Here is a 17,478-nt window from a genome sequence, read left to right as displayed (position 1 = left end):
GTCAAAGGCTGACCATCGAAGAGCCTAGCCGCTTCAGTCGGGAATCGGCAGGAAAGATGAGGTGCGTATTTCTTGTCTGAAATGTCGAAACTAAAATCATTATACATCATGTCATATTATACATAGTATTGAAGTTCGAAACTAGAGTTTGGATGTTCGGATGTGCAGAATGTGACGTCGCCCAAAATTTTTTTTCTCTTGACGTCATCGATCTATATAGACGAAAATCAGCTAACCGAATTCCTCAGTCCGAAAACAACCGCGCAGTAGAGAGGACGTATGAAAATCGCGCTCCGCAGATTTCGAGTATCGGGTTCTCTACCTCCTGAATCCTGCGCTCTGAGTCTACTTTCTGGTGTAACTCGAGTTCCAGGACAAGCGGTCCGTGGTTCCTGCACTCCGGGTACGCTGCCTGGTGGAACTCGACTTCATAACAAGCGCTCCGTAGTTTCTGCGCTCAAGGTCGACTACCTAGTGAAACTTGACATCCAGGACAAGCGCTCCGTGGTTCCTACGCTCCAGGTCCGCTTTCTGGTGAATCTTGACTCTCGGAGAACAAGAAAGACGAGGAGAACAAGGTGGACGAGGAGAACGAGGATTTCTGCATAGTGAGTATAGATAACATTCGTGTAATATTTAATGGAAATCGTAAATATATTTCATCTAAAATTTTTTGAACTTGTCATGTACACAATGAATTATTTCAATTCATTTTTCGGTCAAGCACAAATTCAGTAGCTACAAATGCGCTAGAAAAATTTATTCTATTATTAACTAATTAATTAATTAATTATAAAAATCCTTACACAATATTTTTGCTGTGTTCTTATACTGCAAATATTTATTTCTATTCAAGGTGTAACTCAAGGTGGTTATCAGTGGTTGTTGGAGGTGGTTGACGGTGGTTGGAGGTGGACAAGGAGGAGGACCAGGAAGACGAGGAGAACAAGGTGAACTCAGTCCATGGTGAGTGCCTTACTAATTACATTGCATGCATGATTCAATTGTGATAGGTGCGCAATTTTTTTGTCATACGATAGCGTCAACAAAACTTAGCGAGCCGATGTCATCACTAATAATTAATTTAGCCGAGACCAAGTTTCTTGAATTCGATCCGTTGCTTTTTCTTAATGTTGGAACGATTGTTCTACATGCGATTAATTCTTGTATTGTTGCAGTCCACTTATTTCACGTGTGTACAACTTATTTTACAGGCGTGCGGAGGATGGCGGCGTGTATTACGGTGGACGAGCCAAAATGGCACAGCCGATAACTCAGTTTGCAATTGTTGAGGTTGCTAAGCCGAATATCGGGGAGAATAGGCCGTCGCGCGTAAGAGCCGACGTCACTGTCAATCTGAGCGTGAGAAAGGAAATCAAGGCTGAGTGGGAAAACCTGAGGAAACACGACGTTTGCTTTTTAATATCAATCAAACCTCCTAATACCATCGGTGAGTGATTTTGACATATTGCTGCCCGGACGAGTATGCATGCGTATATTGTAACGCTAGCATAGAAACGCCCGGCTGCAAATATGTTTATAATTTACGTAATATTCATATGAACGAACGTGCAGCCTCGGAATGCTCGCGAGGACCAGATACCGGTATAAACATCTGTGATTTACCATAGACACGCCTTCCAGGAACGAAATACAATCACAAACTGCCGTTTGTACCCCAGGTTGGTTTGACAACCGTACGGGAGTGCGAGATTGAGGGCATGCTAGATTCGAATGGTCGGGTGATCGAGGATGGTCCTGAACCAAGGCCTGTACTCCCCGGCGAGAATCGCACTTATGGGATTTTGGCAGATATGTGGAGAGGATGTTCGCTCAACATAAGGAGTTCCGTGCGTTCGAATTGCTCAGATCAGGGCTGCACTGTTCAAAGTATTTACTCGTGAAAGAAGCGAAGTTAATCGCAATGACTTGTACGCACGCAGTGCTCAAGCGACGGGAACTTGTCGACATGGGATTTAAATAAGACAACATCCTTATGGAAGAGTCCGCCCAGATATTGGAAATCGAGACCTTCATATCACTGCTGCTTCAAAACCCCCAAAATGGTTACAATCGTTTGAAGCGTTGGATTATGATCGGCGACCACCATCAGTTGCCCCCTGTCACTAAAAACAGGGCCTTCCAAAAATATTCAAATATGGAGCAGTCTTTATTTGCAAGGTTCGTAAGGCTTGGTGTTCCTACCGTCGATCTTGACGGCCAAGGTCGCGCCAGACCAAGTATATGCAATCTCTACAACTGGCGGTACAAAAAGCTGGGTAATCTGTGTCACGTCGAGCGTAGTCCTGAATATCTTATTGCCAACGCTGGGTTCTTATTCGACTTTCAACTCATCAACGTTGAGGACTTCAACGGTGTTGGCGTTGGATTTCTTTCAGAATCTTGCCGAAGCCGAGTACTGCGTCGCAGTATTTATGTACATGCGCCTTTTAGGATACCCAGCTGACAAAATGAGCATACTAACCACCTACAATGGACAGAAGCTTTTAATACGCGACGTAATAAACATCAGGTGTGCTAACAACCCGTTGATAGGACGAACAAACAAAGTGACCACTGTTGACAAGTATCAGGGTCAACAGAACGACTACATACTGTTGTCGTTGGTGAAAACACGAGCAGTTGGTCACTTGAGAGATGTCAGGCGGCTGGTGGTGGCAATGTCACGAGCTCGGCTTGGTTTATACGTCTTTGCCAGGGTCGTCTTATTTAAAAACTGCTTCGAACTTACACCCGCGTTCGACCAGCTAGTGCAGCGACCCCTTAAATTGCACATTCTTCCCAGCGAAATGTATCCAGCACAAAGACTCAATGAAAGCTTGGCAGCATCAGTTAACCTTTTGCCCGAGGCTGTCGTCATCGAAGACATGCCCCACATGGCAAAATTCGTCTATGATTACTATATGGACAAAGTTAGCACCATGAAAGCACAGACACACGAAAGTTGAAGAGTATTTTTTGAAAACAACTACTGAAAAACATGGAAAGCAGAGGTAATTCAAAGAAATATCACACAAACGCTTTGTTCTCTTTTATATTTTTTAACGCTTGTCTTGATTTAATATCCATGCAGGGTGCAAAAGAATGGCAAAAACCTGGTACAACGGGCCGCATCGCTAGCCCCACACATCACATCTCTGCACATCCTGGTGCCGATGATGATGTTACGCCCCGACGTACCGCCTTGGCGTACCTTTTTCAAAATTCCATTTCATTTCATTTCTTTAATTTCTTCAATGCACAGATATTATTTCATCAAAATCTCATATTCTAATAACGGCAAGTTCCACCCCTCCCGGCAAAAGTCACGTAGAGACTAACAATGATCCCTAGTATAAGGTTAAACTTTTTTCTATTTAACTGGTACCAAGAACGGAGATAAGGGACTACTGAATTAGCATCAGTAGCGCTCAGCCTGGAAATATCCCTCTTTTTAAGTTAAAACTATAACCAATAACTAGGATAAACCACTACCTTTGGAAACACCAAATTAAAATAGATTACTTATTAGAATGTAGAATGAATGTGTGAACATTGTATGTAAATATCTCTTGTTCATATTTTTAATGTGTCACCGACGAGATTGAGAATCGTCGGAACACCGTCGAACAGCATGAAGTAACGCTGACCATGTGGATTTGGGCACCAGGAGGTCGCCCTCGCACCTCATTGGCTAATTACCGTTGTAACTTATTACAACTGCAGCTCCTTGGACCCTCGGGCCCAAGAAGCCGCGTCTTTCGTCTGTCAAGTCGCGAGGTGCGTGGACGTCAACCCGTATTAGCCCTTCTTGAGCAATAGTAGCGTTCGAAAAATCTTAGTTGTGACCGGCCTAAAGTCTCGCGCTAATTCGTCAAATTCGAGCATTCAGTTATTCTGTTAGCTGCAAAAGACTCACTATCTTCTACGTTTCCATCTTTTCTGTGCTTTACTAAATCTCATCATTTCGAGAATAGACATTTTTATGCTATTCCATTTTCCATAATTAAATTGAGTTCGGCCCTGATTCAACCGAATCTAATAATAATAACTACACTATCATTTTTAATAAATAATCTTTGGAATCATCTTTAACATATATCAAAATCAGCAAATTGACACTTTCAACTATAGCTTTCGATAGTAAGATAACATTTTAAATCTACAAAGACTGAGTGACCGACGTTCAACATCGTTCGATTCATCAACTCTTCCGAACTTGAGGTGAGGCCCCTGGTCCAGAATTCTACTGACGCAGACCGACACGATCCGACGGCTCTCAATCTCGTCGACCGATTCACCTGAAGCTAAGTCAATCCGAGTGTTAATCTTCGAAATTGAACGAATTCTTGTTTCACCTTTATAATCAAAATTTACTTCAGTAACATTCATTTAAAAGCAAGTCTAGAATTGGTGGCTAACTTCACTACCCCCAATTAAATCATACTTATTGTTTCCAAGAATTAACCAACAAGACTTAACAATAGGATATATAATTGATTTAAGATAATCTCAAAAGAGAGATACAATATCGAATAATCACGACCAGCTAGTTATAATCATCGTTAAGAGTAGATGTTGCTGGTACCAAATAATAATATCCTTGAGAATAGAATAACACACGATTTGTACAAAGTCGAACACTTTATAAATTATTACTTTCGGCTCTTATGTCATTATCACCATTGATTGTTACCAGACATTTCAATCACCAAATAGAAACAGAATGTACTTCATCTTTTACGAAATAAATCATATTGAACCATTTATTTTAAAAGACCTTTTCCCCGGTTTCATTATTACAAAATTGCCTCAACAATTTGAACAAACCTCCCAGACCTGTACAGGACTATAGCAACACGATCCTACAAATTACCGGCTTATCGAAAGGTGAGTCTTTTCTTAGTTTTAATATTTATTCATTGTCGTTACGTGGGAGCTTGATTATTCAATTAATCATTACCTACCACCGCTCAGTACACTCTCACCCCCACATAACATTGGCCAAAAATACAAAGGGGTCAGCCTTACTTTTTCTTCATTTTTCGACCAAAAATTTTGGGTCTCAGATTCGTTTCGTACGACTCTTACTTGACTGATTGGACCTCGAGGAATTCAGAAAACGCAGCGGAAAGAGCGTGGGATCAACAGGAGAGAAATTTCGAAGGAAAAAGCACCTGCTGAAAAGTGTCAAAATCACAGATTTCGTTTTTTGGCTGTAACTTTTGATGCGTTTGTCGCAGCGTTGTGGGACTGCGCCCGTTCGATTTCTGTTGCGAAATTACGTCGGAATAGTGCCACAATTAATTTATTCGAGCACTTTTCAAAATCGCCAAAATTTTCGCCAAAAATACAAAGGGGTTAGCCTTACTTTTTCTTCATTTTTCGACCAAAAATTTTGGGTCTCAGATTCGTTTCGTACGACTCTTACCTGACTGATTGGACCCCCAGGAACTCAGAAAACGCAGCGGAAAGAGTGTGGGATCAACAGGAGAGAAATTTCGAAGGAAAAAGCACCCGTCGAAAAATGTCGAGAACACAGGTTCCCGTTTTTTGGCTGTAACTTTCGATGCGTTGATCGCAGCGAAGTAGGACTGCGCCCAATCGATTTCTGTTGCAAAATCACGTTGGAATAGTGCCACAATTGATTTATTCAAGCACTTTGCAAAATCGCGAAAATTTTCGCCAAAAATACAAAGGGGTTAGCCTTACTATTTCTTCATTTTTCGACCAAAAATTTTGGGTCTCAGATTCGTTTCGTACGACTCTTACCTGACTGATTGGACCCCCAGGAACTCAGAAAACGCAGCGGAAAGAGTGTGGGATCAACAGGAGAGAAATTTCGAAGGAAAAAGCACCCGTCGAAAAATGTCGAGAACACAGGTTCCCGTTTTTTGGCTGTAACTTTCGATGCGTTGATCGCAGCGAAGTAGGACTGCGCCCAATCGATTTCTGTTGCAAAATCACGTTGGAATAGTGCCACAATTGATTTATTCAAGCACTTTGCAAAATCGCGAAAATTTTCGCCAAAAATACAAAGGGGTTAGCCTTACTATTTCTTCATTTTTCGACCAAAAATTTTGGGTCTCAGATTCGTTTCGTACGACTCTTACCTGACTGATTGGACCCCCAGAAACTCAGAAAACGCAGCGTAAAGAGCGTGGGATCAACAGGAGAGAAATTTCGAAGGAAAAAGCACCCGACGAAAAATGTGGAGAACACGGGTTCCCGTTTTTTGGCTGTAACTTTCGATGCGTTGATCGCAGCGTAGTGGGACTGCGCCCGATCGATTTCTGTTGCAAAATTAAGTCGGAATAGTGCCCCAATTAATTTATTCGAGCACTTTTCAAAATCGCCAAAATTTTCGCCAAAAATACAAAGGGGTTAGCCTTACTTTTTTCCCATTTTTGGACCAAAAATTTTGGGTCTCAGATTCGTTCCGTACGACTCTTACCTGACTGATTGAACCCCCAGGAACTCAGAAAACGCAGCGGAAAGAGCGTGGGATCAACAGGAGAGAAATTTCGAAGGAAAAAGCACCTGCTGAAAAGTGTCGAAATCACAGATTTCGTTTTTTGGCTGTAACTTTTGATGCGGTGGTTGCAGCGTAGTGGGACTGCGCCCGATCGATTTCTGTTGCAAAATTACGTCGGAATAGTGCCACAATTAATTTATTCGAGCACTTTTCAAAATCGCAAAAATTTTCGCCAAAAATACAAAGGGGTTAGCCTTACTTTTTCTTCATTTTCCGACCAAAAATTTTGGGTCTCAGATTCGTTTCGTACGACTCTTACTTGACTGATTGGACCCCGAGGAATTCAGAAAACGCAGCGGAAAGAGCGTGGGATCAACAGGAGAGAACTTTCGAAGGAAAAAGCACCTGCTGAAAAGTGTCGAAATCACAGATTTCGTTTTTTGGCTGTAACTTTTGATGCGTTGGTCGCAGCGAAGTGGGACTGCGCCCAATCGATTTCTGTTGCAAAATCACGTTGGAATAGTGCCACAATTGATTTATTCAAGCACTTTTCAAAATCGCGAAAATTTTCGCCAAAAATACAAAGGGGTTAGCCTTACTTTTTTCTCATTTTTCGACCTAAAATTTTGGGTCTGAGATTCGTTTCGTACGACTCTTACCTGACTGATTGGACCCCCAGGAACTCAGAAAACGCAGCGTAAAGAGCGTGGGATCAACAGGAGAGAAATTTCGAAGGAAAAAGCACCCGACGAAAAATGTGGAGAACACGGGTTCCCGTTTTTTGGCTGTAACTTTCGATGCGTTGATCGCAGCGTAGTGGGACTGCGCCCGATCGATTTCTGTTGCGAAATTAAGTCGGAATAGTGCCCCAATTAATTTATTCGAGCACTTTTCAAAATCGCCAAAATTTTCGCCAAAAATACAAAGGGGTTAGCCTTACTTTTTTCCCATTTTTGGACCAAAAATTTTGGGTCTCAGATTCGTTCCGTACGACTCTTACCTGACTGATTGAACCCCCAGGAACTCAGAAAACGCAGCGGAAAGAGCGTGGGATCAACAGGAGAGAAATTTCGGAGGAAAAAGCACCGGACGAAAAATGTGGAGCACACAGGTTCCCGTTTTTAGGCTGTAACTTTCGATGCGTTGATCGCAGCGTAGTGGGACTGCGCCCGATCGATTTCTGTTGCGAAATTACGTCGGAATAGTGCCACAATTAATTTATTCGAGCACTTTTCAAAATCGCGAAAATTCCCGCCAAAAATACAAAGGGGTTAGCCTTACTTTTTCTTCATTTTTCGACCAAAAATTTTGGGTCTCAGATTCGTTTCGAACGACTCTTACCTGACTGATTGGACCCCGAGGAATTCAGAAAACGCAGCGGAAAGAGCGTGGGATCAACAGGAGAGAAATTTCGAAGGAAAAAGCACCTGCTGAAAAGTGTCGAAATCACAGATTTCGTTTTTTGGCTGTAACTTTTGATGCGTTGGTCGCAGCGTAGTGGGACTGCGCCCGATCGATTTCTGTTGCAAAATTACGTCGGAATAGTGCCCCAATTAATTTATTCGAGCACTTTTCAAAATCGCGAAAATTTTCGCCAAAAATACAAAGGGGTTAGCCTTACTTTTTCTTCATTTTCCGACCAAAAATTTTGGGTCTCAGATTCGTTTCGTACGACTCTTACCTGACTGATTGGACCCCGAGGAATTCAGAAAACGCAGCGGAAAGAGCGTGGGATCAACAGGAGAGAAATTTCGGAGGAAAAAGCACCGGACGAAAAATGTCGAGCACACAGGTTCCCGTTTTTAGGCTGTAACTTTCGATGCGTTGATCGCAGCGTAGTGGGACTGCGCCCGATCGATTTCTGTTGCGAAATTAAGTCGGAATAGTGCCCCAATTAATTTATTCGAGCACTTTTCGAAATCACAAAAATTTTCGCCAAAAATACAAAGGGGTTAGCCTTACTTTTTCTTCATTTTCCGACCAAAAATTTTGGGTCTCAGATTCGTTTCGTACGACTCTTACCTGACTGATTGGACCCCGAGGAATTCAGAAAACGCAGCGGAAAGAGTGTGGGATCAACAGGAGAGAAATTTCGAAGGAAAAAGCACCCGTCGAAAAATGTCGAGAACACAGGTTCCCGTTTTTTGGCTGTAACTTTCGATGCGTTGATCGCAGCGAAGTAGGACTGCGCCCAATCGATTTCTGTTGCAAAATCACGTTGGAATAGTGCCACAATTGATTTATTCAAGCACTTTGCAAAATCGCGAAAATTTTCGCCAAAAATACAAAGGGGTTAGCCTTACTATTTCTTCATTTTTCGACCAAAAATTTTGGGTCTCAGATTCGTTTCGTACGACTCATACCTGACTGATTGGACCCCCAGAAACTCAGAAAACGCAGCGTAAAGAGCGTGGGATCAACAGGAGAGAAATTTCGAAGGAAAAAGCACCCGACGAAAAATGTGGAGAACACGGGTTCCCGTTTTTTGGCTGTAACTTTCGATGCGTTGATCGCAGCGTAGTGGGACTGCGCCCGATCGATTTCTGTTGCAAAATTAAGTCGGAATAGTGCCCCAATTAATTTATTCGAGCACTTTTCAAAATCGCCAAAATTTTCGCCAAAAAGACAAAGGGGTTAGCCTTACTTTTTTCCCATTTTTGGACCAAAAATTTTGGGTCTCAGATTCGTTCCGTACGACTCTTACCTGACTGATTGAACCCCCAGGAACTCAGAAAACGCAGCGGAAAGAGCGTGGGATCAACAGGAGAGAAATTTCGAAGGAAAAAGCACCTGCTGAAAAGTGTCGAAATCACAGATTTCGTTTTTTGGCTGTAACTTTTGATGCGGTGGTTGCAGCGTAGTGGGACTGCGCCCGATCGATTTCTGTTGCAAAATTACGTCGGAATAGTGCCACAATTAATTTATTCGAGCACTTTTCAAAATCGCAAAAATTTTCGCCAAAAATACAAAGGGGTTAGCCTTACTTTTTTCTCATTTTTCGACCTAAAATTTTGGGTCTGAGATTCGTTTCGTACGACTCTTACCTGACTGATTGGACCCCCAGGAACTCAGAAAACGCAGCGTAAAGAGCGTGGGATCAACAGGAGAGAAATTTCGAAGGAAAAAGCACCCGACGAAAAATGTGGAGAACACGGGTTCCCGTTTTTTGGCTGTAACTTTCGATGCGTTGATCGCAGCGTAGTGGGACTGCGCCCGATCGATTTCTGTTGCGAAATTAAGTCGGAATAGTGCCCCAATTAATTTATTCGAGCACTTTTCAAAATCGCCAAAATTTTCGCCAAAAATACAAAGGGGTTAGCCTTACTTTTTTCCCATTTTTGGACCAAAAATTTTGGGTCTCAGATTCGTTCCGTACGACTCTTACCTGACTGATTGAACCCCCAGGAACTCAGAAAACGCAGCGTAAAGAGCGTGGGATCAACAGGAGAGAAATTTCGAAGGAAAAAGCACCCGACGAAAAATGTGGAGAACACGGGTTCCCGTTTTTTGGCTGTAACTTTCGATGCGTTGATCGCAGCGTAGTGGGACTGCGCCCGATCGATTTCTGTTGCGAAATTAAGTCGGAATAGTGCCCCAATTAATTTATTCGAGCACTTTTCAAAATCACAAAAATTTTCGCCAAAAATACAAAGGGGTTAGCCTTCCCCTACGTCGGCTGTCACCTTGTCGTGGTGTAGGGGCTTGACGGCCGCGATGAATCTTGGGGATCCGACGCCCCGGGGCTTCAAAACCTTGTGGCGGAAGTGACTCTAGACGAGCGTCCACTAAGAACAGCCGGCTCAGCCTCTTGGGGCTGGGTGTATGAATGGTGATTTGAATGGGCGATGCGTACATGGGATGCGGTTGGGGCTCCTGGGGCGATTTCTCAGAGACTAACCAAGGAAGGAGTAGTTGCCGACCGACCAGGGCTGCGGGTGAAGTCAGTACCTTTACCGGACCTCTGTGGCGTACTACGGGTAAACGTTAGTCCACGGAACCTCGGTTCCCTGGCGAAGGTCCCAGGAAACCACATGTTCAACGTGGGAGAACCGCTCCCTGCAGCTGACTGGAGCCAATCTGGGAGTCAAACCTGGTGCCCCGGGCGCATGCGTGGAGGATTACCTGGTCAGTATTTCCTCATACCCGATGTCCGGTAGGGCAAATCCGGCAAGGTCTTACTCGGCCGGTGGCCTACCCTGTTTCGGATTAGCAGGGGAATCCCCGGCCGGGCGACTGGAAAGAGCTAGGGATGGGGGGTTCGCATGGATAGGGCAGACCACCCGATAAACCGACAGCGGCTTCCATGCGAGGGGATAGGATTTTTTCCGGCGGGGAAAGATGCCACACCGCGGTGTGGCTGCCATGATGGCCGAACCGTCGTAATCAAACAAACACTTCAATATGGATTCTTTAACATCGAGTAGGCAGAAGGTGAAGCAAGGAGAGGTGCAAGAGCACCTGGATAGCAAGGGCTCGCGGGGGCACGCGAGGGGCAGGGGCGCGCGCGCGCGAGGACAGGCACTTGTGCGGGGCATTAGCTGGCCCCCTCTCGAAAACACGGAGCCGGGGGGTACGCCAGGGCATTCACTTGCACCCAACGTTTTGGCGGAGACTGCGGGGGGAATCAACGCACCGCCACAGGTGGTGCCCGAGGAGACACCCACGCGGCACCAGCAGCAGCAGCAGGGGAATAAACGAAAGGGGGACGAGCTAACGCCGCCCGAGAACGCTGCACTCTCGGACGGAGAGCTCTTCCTCCCGCGCAGACTCGAGGTAGAAGAGAAAGAGAAACCGCGGCATCAAACTGCGACTACCGCGGGGGAGGGGAAGGGAACGGCCAGCCCCTCAGGCGAGGAGGAGGCAGCACAGACGCTTCTGGGAGCTCGCCAGAAGCGCCAGAAGAGGTGCACAGCTATCGTCAAGGGAACTTACCTGGAAGACGACTCCGAAGCAGGGGAGTCTGGGTCAGAGTGGAGCGCGCAGGGCTCGAACCTGCGGCCAACAAAGAACCCTTCAGTGGGGAAAAGGAAGGTCAGAGCCGCGGCTAGGTCCCCAAAGAAAATCCCGCAGGGGGCAGGCCCTGTGGAATACAGGCTCATGACAGCATCGGACCTTGGGGCACAACTAATGGAGTGGCTCGAGGATATAGACGCCGTAAGGATGAGGTGCAAATCCATGCAGGGCAGGCTGAGTGGCGAAATAAAGAGAAAGGTGGGTTTGGCGAAGGAGGCCCTACTTACACTCACCGTGAAAGCGGAGGCAGCGGGTGACCCCGCTCTCCTCCAGGCGCGCAACACGGACCTAGAGGCTCAGTTGCGTGATACCCGTAGGGAAAGGGACGAGCTCCAACGGGAACTCGAGAAAAATCGACAAGGCCGAGAGAGGCCTCAGACGGAAATAGCGAACCGGGCGACAAGCTCATACGCACAGGTTGCCAGCAGGGGCCCTGTGGCGAGAGCCGGCGAGCGACGGTCGGAAGCCGCCCAAACGACGATGGTGCTTGACCTGGGAGCGGCCACTAGGAGGAGCGAGGTGGAGGCCAATGAGGGGCCGACGACGGCGACATCAGCGGGTGCTTCGGAGTTCGAACTTCGCTTAACGGGATCCGAACTTCGACTCATTCCGGACAGTGACAGGGTCAGGGACGAGGAGATGGCCAGACAGTCCGCGGCCCTGAAACAGGTACGAGAGGAGGTGGGTAGGATATCCCTCCTGCTCCTCGATGCCTCGAGCAAGAGCGGAGCAGCTGACCAAGACCCTCTTGGTAAGGGTACGGCACAACCTCGCGGCACGCAGGCCACCACGGAGAAAGTGCAGAGGTCCTCGGGTGACCGGGGTGCGACCGACACTCCGATGGAAGTCGATAACGGCGCCGATGCAGAGAACGGTAGGGGCGGCCGGAGTACGAAGAGGAAGATAAAAGGAAAGCGCCTTGGGGTGGGAGTGCCGAGTGGGGCAGCAGTGGAAGCCACACAGACTGCCCCAACAGGGGCCCTGCGGCGTACCGGGGAGGACAGACCCACGGTGGCTCGCCGTAGAGCACCGAGGACAGCAGCCGTTGCTATCAAAAGCAGAGAGGAGAACACCCCGTATGCAGAAATACTCAAGTTCGCACGCGAGAAAATACAACTCGCGGAGCTTGGTATAGAGGAGACGAGGGTGCGGCGGGCAGCTAACGGGGGGGTTCTCATTGAGATTCCTGGCCCCGAGAATACGAGGAAGGCGGACGCTCTAGCGGCGCAGCTGACCAGAGTAATCCTTGATAAATACGGCAACGCAGTCTCAGTGACAAGGCCGGTTATCAAGGGCGAACTGAGAGTCCTGGGCTTGGATGACTCAGTGTCCACCGAGGAACTGGCTCGCACCCTAGCCGAGCAGGGTGGCTGTAAGGTGGAGGAGGTCCGTGTAGGTGTCCCGAGGAGGACACCGAATGGACTATACAGCGCGTGGGCACAGTGCCCCCTGAGGGCAGCTGTGGCTGTCGCGAAGAAGGGCAAGGTGAGGATCGGCTGGACCACGGCCAGGGTAGAGCTGCTGGAGGCGCGCCCTAGGCAATGCTACAAGTGCTGGGGCTTTGGCCATATAGGGAGTATGTGCAAGGCGTCGACAGAGCGCCGGGCCGCATGCTACAGGTGCAGCGCTGAGGGCCACCAGGCGCGAGATTGCACGGCCAACCCCAAGTGTGCGGTCTGCGAGGGAAGAGGGATAGACAGCGCCCACAGGATGGGTTCGGGACGTTGTACATCCGTCGGCGAACGGGGTCGGAGGCCCGCGACTAATGCAAGCGAGAATGGTCAGGTACATACAGTGTAACCTAAACCATAGTAGGGGGGCTCAGGACCTACTGAAGCAAGTAGTGCTCGAAAGGGAAATCGACGTGTGCCTCGTATCCGAGCCGTACGCTACCCCGAGCGTGGCCACTTGGCTTAGCAGTGACGATGGCCGGGCGGCCATATACTGGAGGGCAGAGGGTAACGTCCGCGGGGGCTCGCTCGTCAAAAGGGGAAGAGGGTACGTGGCCGCTAAGTTCGGGGATATAATTGCCATATCGGTGTATGTATCCCCGAACATTCTGATAGCGGAGTTCACTGAGCATCTGGACGACCTGGCTCGGGTGATCCAGATAGCGGGGAACAGTGGGAGGGGGGTACTGGTGGGGGGGGATTTCAATGCCCGCGCGCCGACCTGGGACCCGTCTGGGTCCAACCGAAGGGGAGAGCTGCTCGAGGAGTGGGCGGCATCATGCTGTGTATGTCTCCACAACACTGGGAGGACGGCGACATGCATTAGGGCACAGGGGTCATCCGTCGTCGACCTGACGTGGTCGTCAGTTAATCTTGTACCCGCGATCAAGGGGTGGCGGGTGTTGGAGGAGACGGAAACACTATCCGACCACCGGTACATCTCGTACGAGGTCGGTACCCCTAGACGCGCAGAGCACAGGGGTAGAAAGGGCCACATGCGCTGGAACTGGTCGAAGTTCAGTCCGGAACATCTGACAGATGCTCTGTCCCTCACCCTTTCCTGGGGACCAACTGGAGGGGACTATACGACGCCAGAGGGCCTTGCAGGATGGATCGAGCGTGCCATGACGCAGGCCTGCGACGCAGCCGCGCCGAGAGCTCGTACGGGGAATCACTCCAGGAAAGCGACATACTGGTGGAGCGAGGAGCTGGCCGATATACGCAGGTCCTGCATAGCGGCGAGGAGGCGCCTCGCTAGGGGAAGACGGACGGCTGATGACCGTCAGGAAAAAGAGGCCGAGTATCGGGCCGCCAAGAGGGTGCTCCGAGACGGCATAAAAGCGGCCAAGGCCAAGGCGTGGAGAGACCTCATCAGCTCCGTGGAAGCGGATCCATGGGGTCTCTCTTACAAATTGGTGCTAGGCAAACTGCGAAGCTCCCAAAGAGGGTTGACGGAGACGCTGGAGGAGAATACCCTCAGGAGCCTCCTTGATGCCCTCTTCCCGAGGGGTGATGGATGCGTTCCGAGGGCCCAGAGCGGCTGTCGGTGGGACGAACGGTGGGCGGTCACGGCGGACGAGGTTCGAGCTGCGCTTAAAAAGGCATGCTCGCGCAATGTCGCCCCGGGACCGGATGGCGTTAAGGGAAGCGCGTGGGCGAAAGTTCCGGAGGGAATGATCGCACTACTGTCGAGGAATTTCAGCCTCTGCCTGCGAGAAGGAGTCGTTCCGCTGCCATGGAAGAAGGCTCGACTGGTGCTCATCCCTAAGGGGGGAGCACCCACCGAACCTATCCCCAAAGTAAGGCCGATATGCCTCCTGAACGAGGTGGGTAAAATGTTCGAGAGGATCCTGGTGGCTCGGCTGGGCAAATGGATGGAGGGGAATCCTCGGGCGTGCTTGTCCGAGGACCAGTACGGGTTTCGGGAAGGGCGATCCACGAACGATGCTCTGCTAAGGGTGCGACGATTCGTGGAAAACGCCACGGAGAATGGGGGCTACGCGGTGGCTGTGTCTCTCGACATCGCCAACGCATTCAATAGTTTGCCATGGCCATCCATAAGGGACGCACTTAAGGACAAAGCGGCTCCGGAGTATCTTCGACGGGTCCTGGATTCCTACCTGTGGGACAGGCACGTGGAATACACAAACGGAGATGGAGAACTGAGGAGTCTGGCAGTGACGGCCGGGGTCCCACAGGGCTCGGTTCTCGGCCCCCTGCTATGGAACTTGACTTTCGACGAGGTTCTGCGGGGGGAGGGGGTTGCAGACTGTGCTATTGTCTGCTACGCGGATGACACGCTGGTTTTGAGTTCCGCTGGGGATCCATCCACAGCGGTAGCACTGGCAAATGCGATGGTAGCCAGGGTAGTCCGGCGAATTTCGGGCCTAGGCCTCACGGTGGCGGCGAGCAAGACGGAAGCTGTCTTATTCCGGCGCTTGAAAAGGGGGGATGCACCAAACACCATAGACGTCAGGGTTGGTGCGGAGAGGGTGCTACTGTCGGGGTCCATGAAGTACCTGGGGGTGCGACTGGATCCCGGCCTGACGTTCAAAGCGCACTTCGCGTCCATGGAGACTAGGCTAGGGGGTGTCACGAGGACACTAGCGAGGCTGATGCCAAACCTGAGGGGGCCATCCGAATCCAGGCGTAGGCTTTATGCGCAAACTTTATTCGCGGTGATAATGTACGGCGCTCCGGTGTGGGGGGATGTGGCGAGGTCCTCAAAGTACATCCAGCAGGTAATAACGAGGTGTCAGAGAGGGATATGCGCGAGAGTAGTTGCGGCATATCGCACGGCCTCCTTCGTGGCCGTTTCGATGCTGGCCTGGACCCCGCCACTATATCTAGTGGCTAATGCGTACGAGCGCACATTCCACAGAGTGCGTGAACTGCGGTCGACCAGGACGTGGTCCCAGAGCATGGCCAAAGCAATTAGGGAAGAGGAACTGCGCGTAGCCCGCGAGCAATGGAGGGTGGACCTCGGAAGTGCGGGGCTCCCCAGCGAGAGGTTGAGATTAGCTATCCTAGCGAACTGGACGGAATGGTTCGACAGGGCACACGGAAGCATGACTTTCCGTGTGACCCAAGTCCTGACAGGCCACGGGTATTTCGCGGATTTCTTATATAGAATAGGGAAAACGGAGAGACCGACCTGCTGGTACTGCCGGCTGGAGGAAGACACGGTGAGCCACACGGTGGAGGCGTGCCCCGCGTGGAGAGACGAGAGGGATGCCCTAAAGCGCGTCGTAGGGGAGGATCTGACACCGCCTGGCCTGATCAGGGCTATGGTAGGGTCTAGAGAGGGATGGGTGGCGGTGGCTAGCTTCGCGGAGCGGGTTATGACGGCCAAGGAACAGCGGGAGCGATTACGACAGCGAACGCAGCGCAGCGTGCACCGCGCGACCCGCGTGAGCGGGAGAAACGGGGGTGGTTCGCGTGTAAGCGCGGGCATGACGTAGGCTCAGACCTACGCGGGCAGGGGTCCAAACGGATTTGCGGGACGGGACACCGGTCGACCTCAGCCCCGTCCTTTGGGTCGGGGCCGCGGTTCGGGGGTGGAGGGGAGAGAAGGGGTGCAGGGCAACTTGGAATTTGGTGCCAGGATAGGTGAGACGTTAGGCGGTAGGGTGACGATAGGGTCATTCCGGCCATGCCCCCTCTTCTTCTTCTTCTTCTTCTGCCTCTCTCTCTTCGGCCCCCGGCCCGGGGACGGCGGATGTGACGGTCGCGCCGGATTCATCTTCCCCCGGATCCGCAAGGGCAGGGCGCTCAATATCGCGAAAATCGAGCACCAAGTGGGGGTCTCCATACGCTTGGCAGCTCCGTTAAGCGGAGCTCTCGTCGTAGCGGCGACAGAAGATGCCCCACCAGCGGGCAGGGTCGTCCTTCGCAAGGGGGCACTGAGCATAGGATGTAGCGGGGGGGGAGCCGGGAGGCGCAACTCCTGGATAGGCGTTAGAGTAAGGTCCGCGCGTAACCGCGAAGGTGCCGGGGGGATCCCTGAGGTTATGCCTCGCGCGGTTCCGGGGAGTCCCCCCTACTCGTACCAGAGTGGCCGCTGGTTTTTTAGTGGGTGCGAGTCCCACACTACCCTGAAGCTTCTTGCGCGAAGCTCCAGGGTGTGCATAAGGCATTTTTACCAGCGTTATCAAAAAAAAAAAAAAAAAAAGGGGTTAGCCTTACTATTTCTTCATTTTTCGACCAAAAATTTTGGGTCTCAGATTCGTTTCGTACGACTCTTACCTGACTGATTGGACCCCCAGAAACTCAGAAAACGCAGCGTAAAGAGCGTGGGATCAACAGGAGAGAAATTTCGAAGGAAAAAGCACCCGACGAAAAATGTGGAGAACACGGGTTCCCGTTTTTTGGCTGTAACTTTCGATGCGTTGATCGCAGCGTAGTGGGACTGCGCCCGATCGATTTCTGTTGCAAAATTAAGTCGGAATAGTGCCCCAATTAATTTATTCGAGCACTTTTCAAAATCGCCAAAATTTTCGCCAAAAAGACAAAGGGGTTAGCCTTACTTTTTTCCCATTT

The 17,478-nt window shown here is 49.7% G+C and overlaps 2 protein-coding genes across 2 annotated transcripts; both read left to right on the top strand.

Annotated features, from left to right (window-relative positions):
* Positions 1 to 56: 56 nt before the first annotated feature.
* On the top strand, positions 57 to 1,930 carry LOC107220670 (RNA helicase aquarius-like). The gene is made up of 4 exons (XM_046737934.1): positions 57 to 61; positions 913 to 966; positions 1,215 to 1,450; positions 1,645 to 1,930. The coding sequence occupies exons 1-4, from the start codon at positions 57 to 59 to the stop codon at positions 1,902 to 1,904; spliced, it is 555 nt and encodes a 184-aa protein (XP_046593890.1). The 3' UTR covers positions 1,905 to 1,930.
* A 66-nt stretch (positions 1,931 to 1,996) lies between these two features.
* LOC124292603 lies at positions 1,997 to 16,400 on the top strand. The gene is made up of 6 exons (XM_046737933.1): positions 1,997 to 2,293; positions 2,400 to 2,960; positions 3,095 to 3,197; positions 10,464 to 10,731; positions 10,900 to 13,273; positions 13,326 to 16,400. The coding sequence occupies exons 1-6, from the start codon at positions 1,997 to 1,999 to the stop codon at positions 16,398 to 16,400; spliced, it is 6,678 nt and encodes a 2,225-aa protein (XP_046593889.1).
* The last annotated feature ends 1,078 nt before the right edge of the window (positions 16,401 to 17,478 follow it).

This window comes from Neodiprion lecontei, chromosome 4 (assembly GCF_021901455.1).
Source record: "Neodiprion lecontei isolate iyNeoLeco1 chromosome 4, iyNeoLeco1.1, whole genome shotgun sequence".
NCBI classification, from domain to species: Eukaryota; Metazoa; Arthropoda; class Insecta; order Hymenoptera; family Diprionidae; genus Neodiprion; species Neodiprion lecontei.
Note: the sequence above shows the minus strand (reverse complement) of the source record. Positions and strands in the feature narration are given on the sequence as shown.

Excerpts from the sequence above, each read along its gene's own strand:
- LOC124292603 (XM_046737933.1), top strand. The coding sequence starts at position 1,997 with ATGGAAGAGTCCGCCCAGATATTGGAAATCGAGACCTTCATATCACTG. Across the intron at positions 2,961-3,094 it reads CCATGAAAGCACAGACACAC|GGTGCAAAAGAATGGCAAAA; the intron begins GAAAGTTGAAGA and ends ATATCCATGCAG. Across the intron at positions 3,198-10,463 it reads TGATGATGTTACGCCCCGAC|TCCACGGAACCTCGGTTCCC; the intron begins GTACCGCCTTGG and ends GGTAAACGTTAG.
- LOC107220670 (XM_046737934.1), top strand. Across the intron at positions 967-1,214 it reads CAAGGTGAACTCAGTCCATG|GCGTGCGGAGGATGGCGGCG; the intron begins GTGAGTGCCTTA and ends CTTATTTTACAG. Across the intron at positions 1,451-1,644 it reads CAAACCTCCTAATACCATCG|GAACGAAATACAATCACAAA; the intron begins GTGAGTGATTTT and ends CACGCCTTCCAG.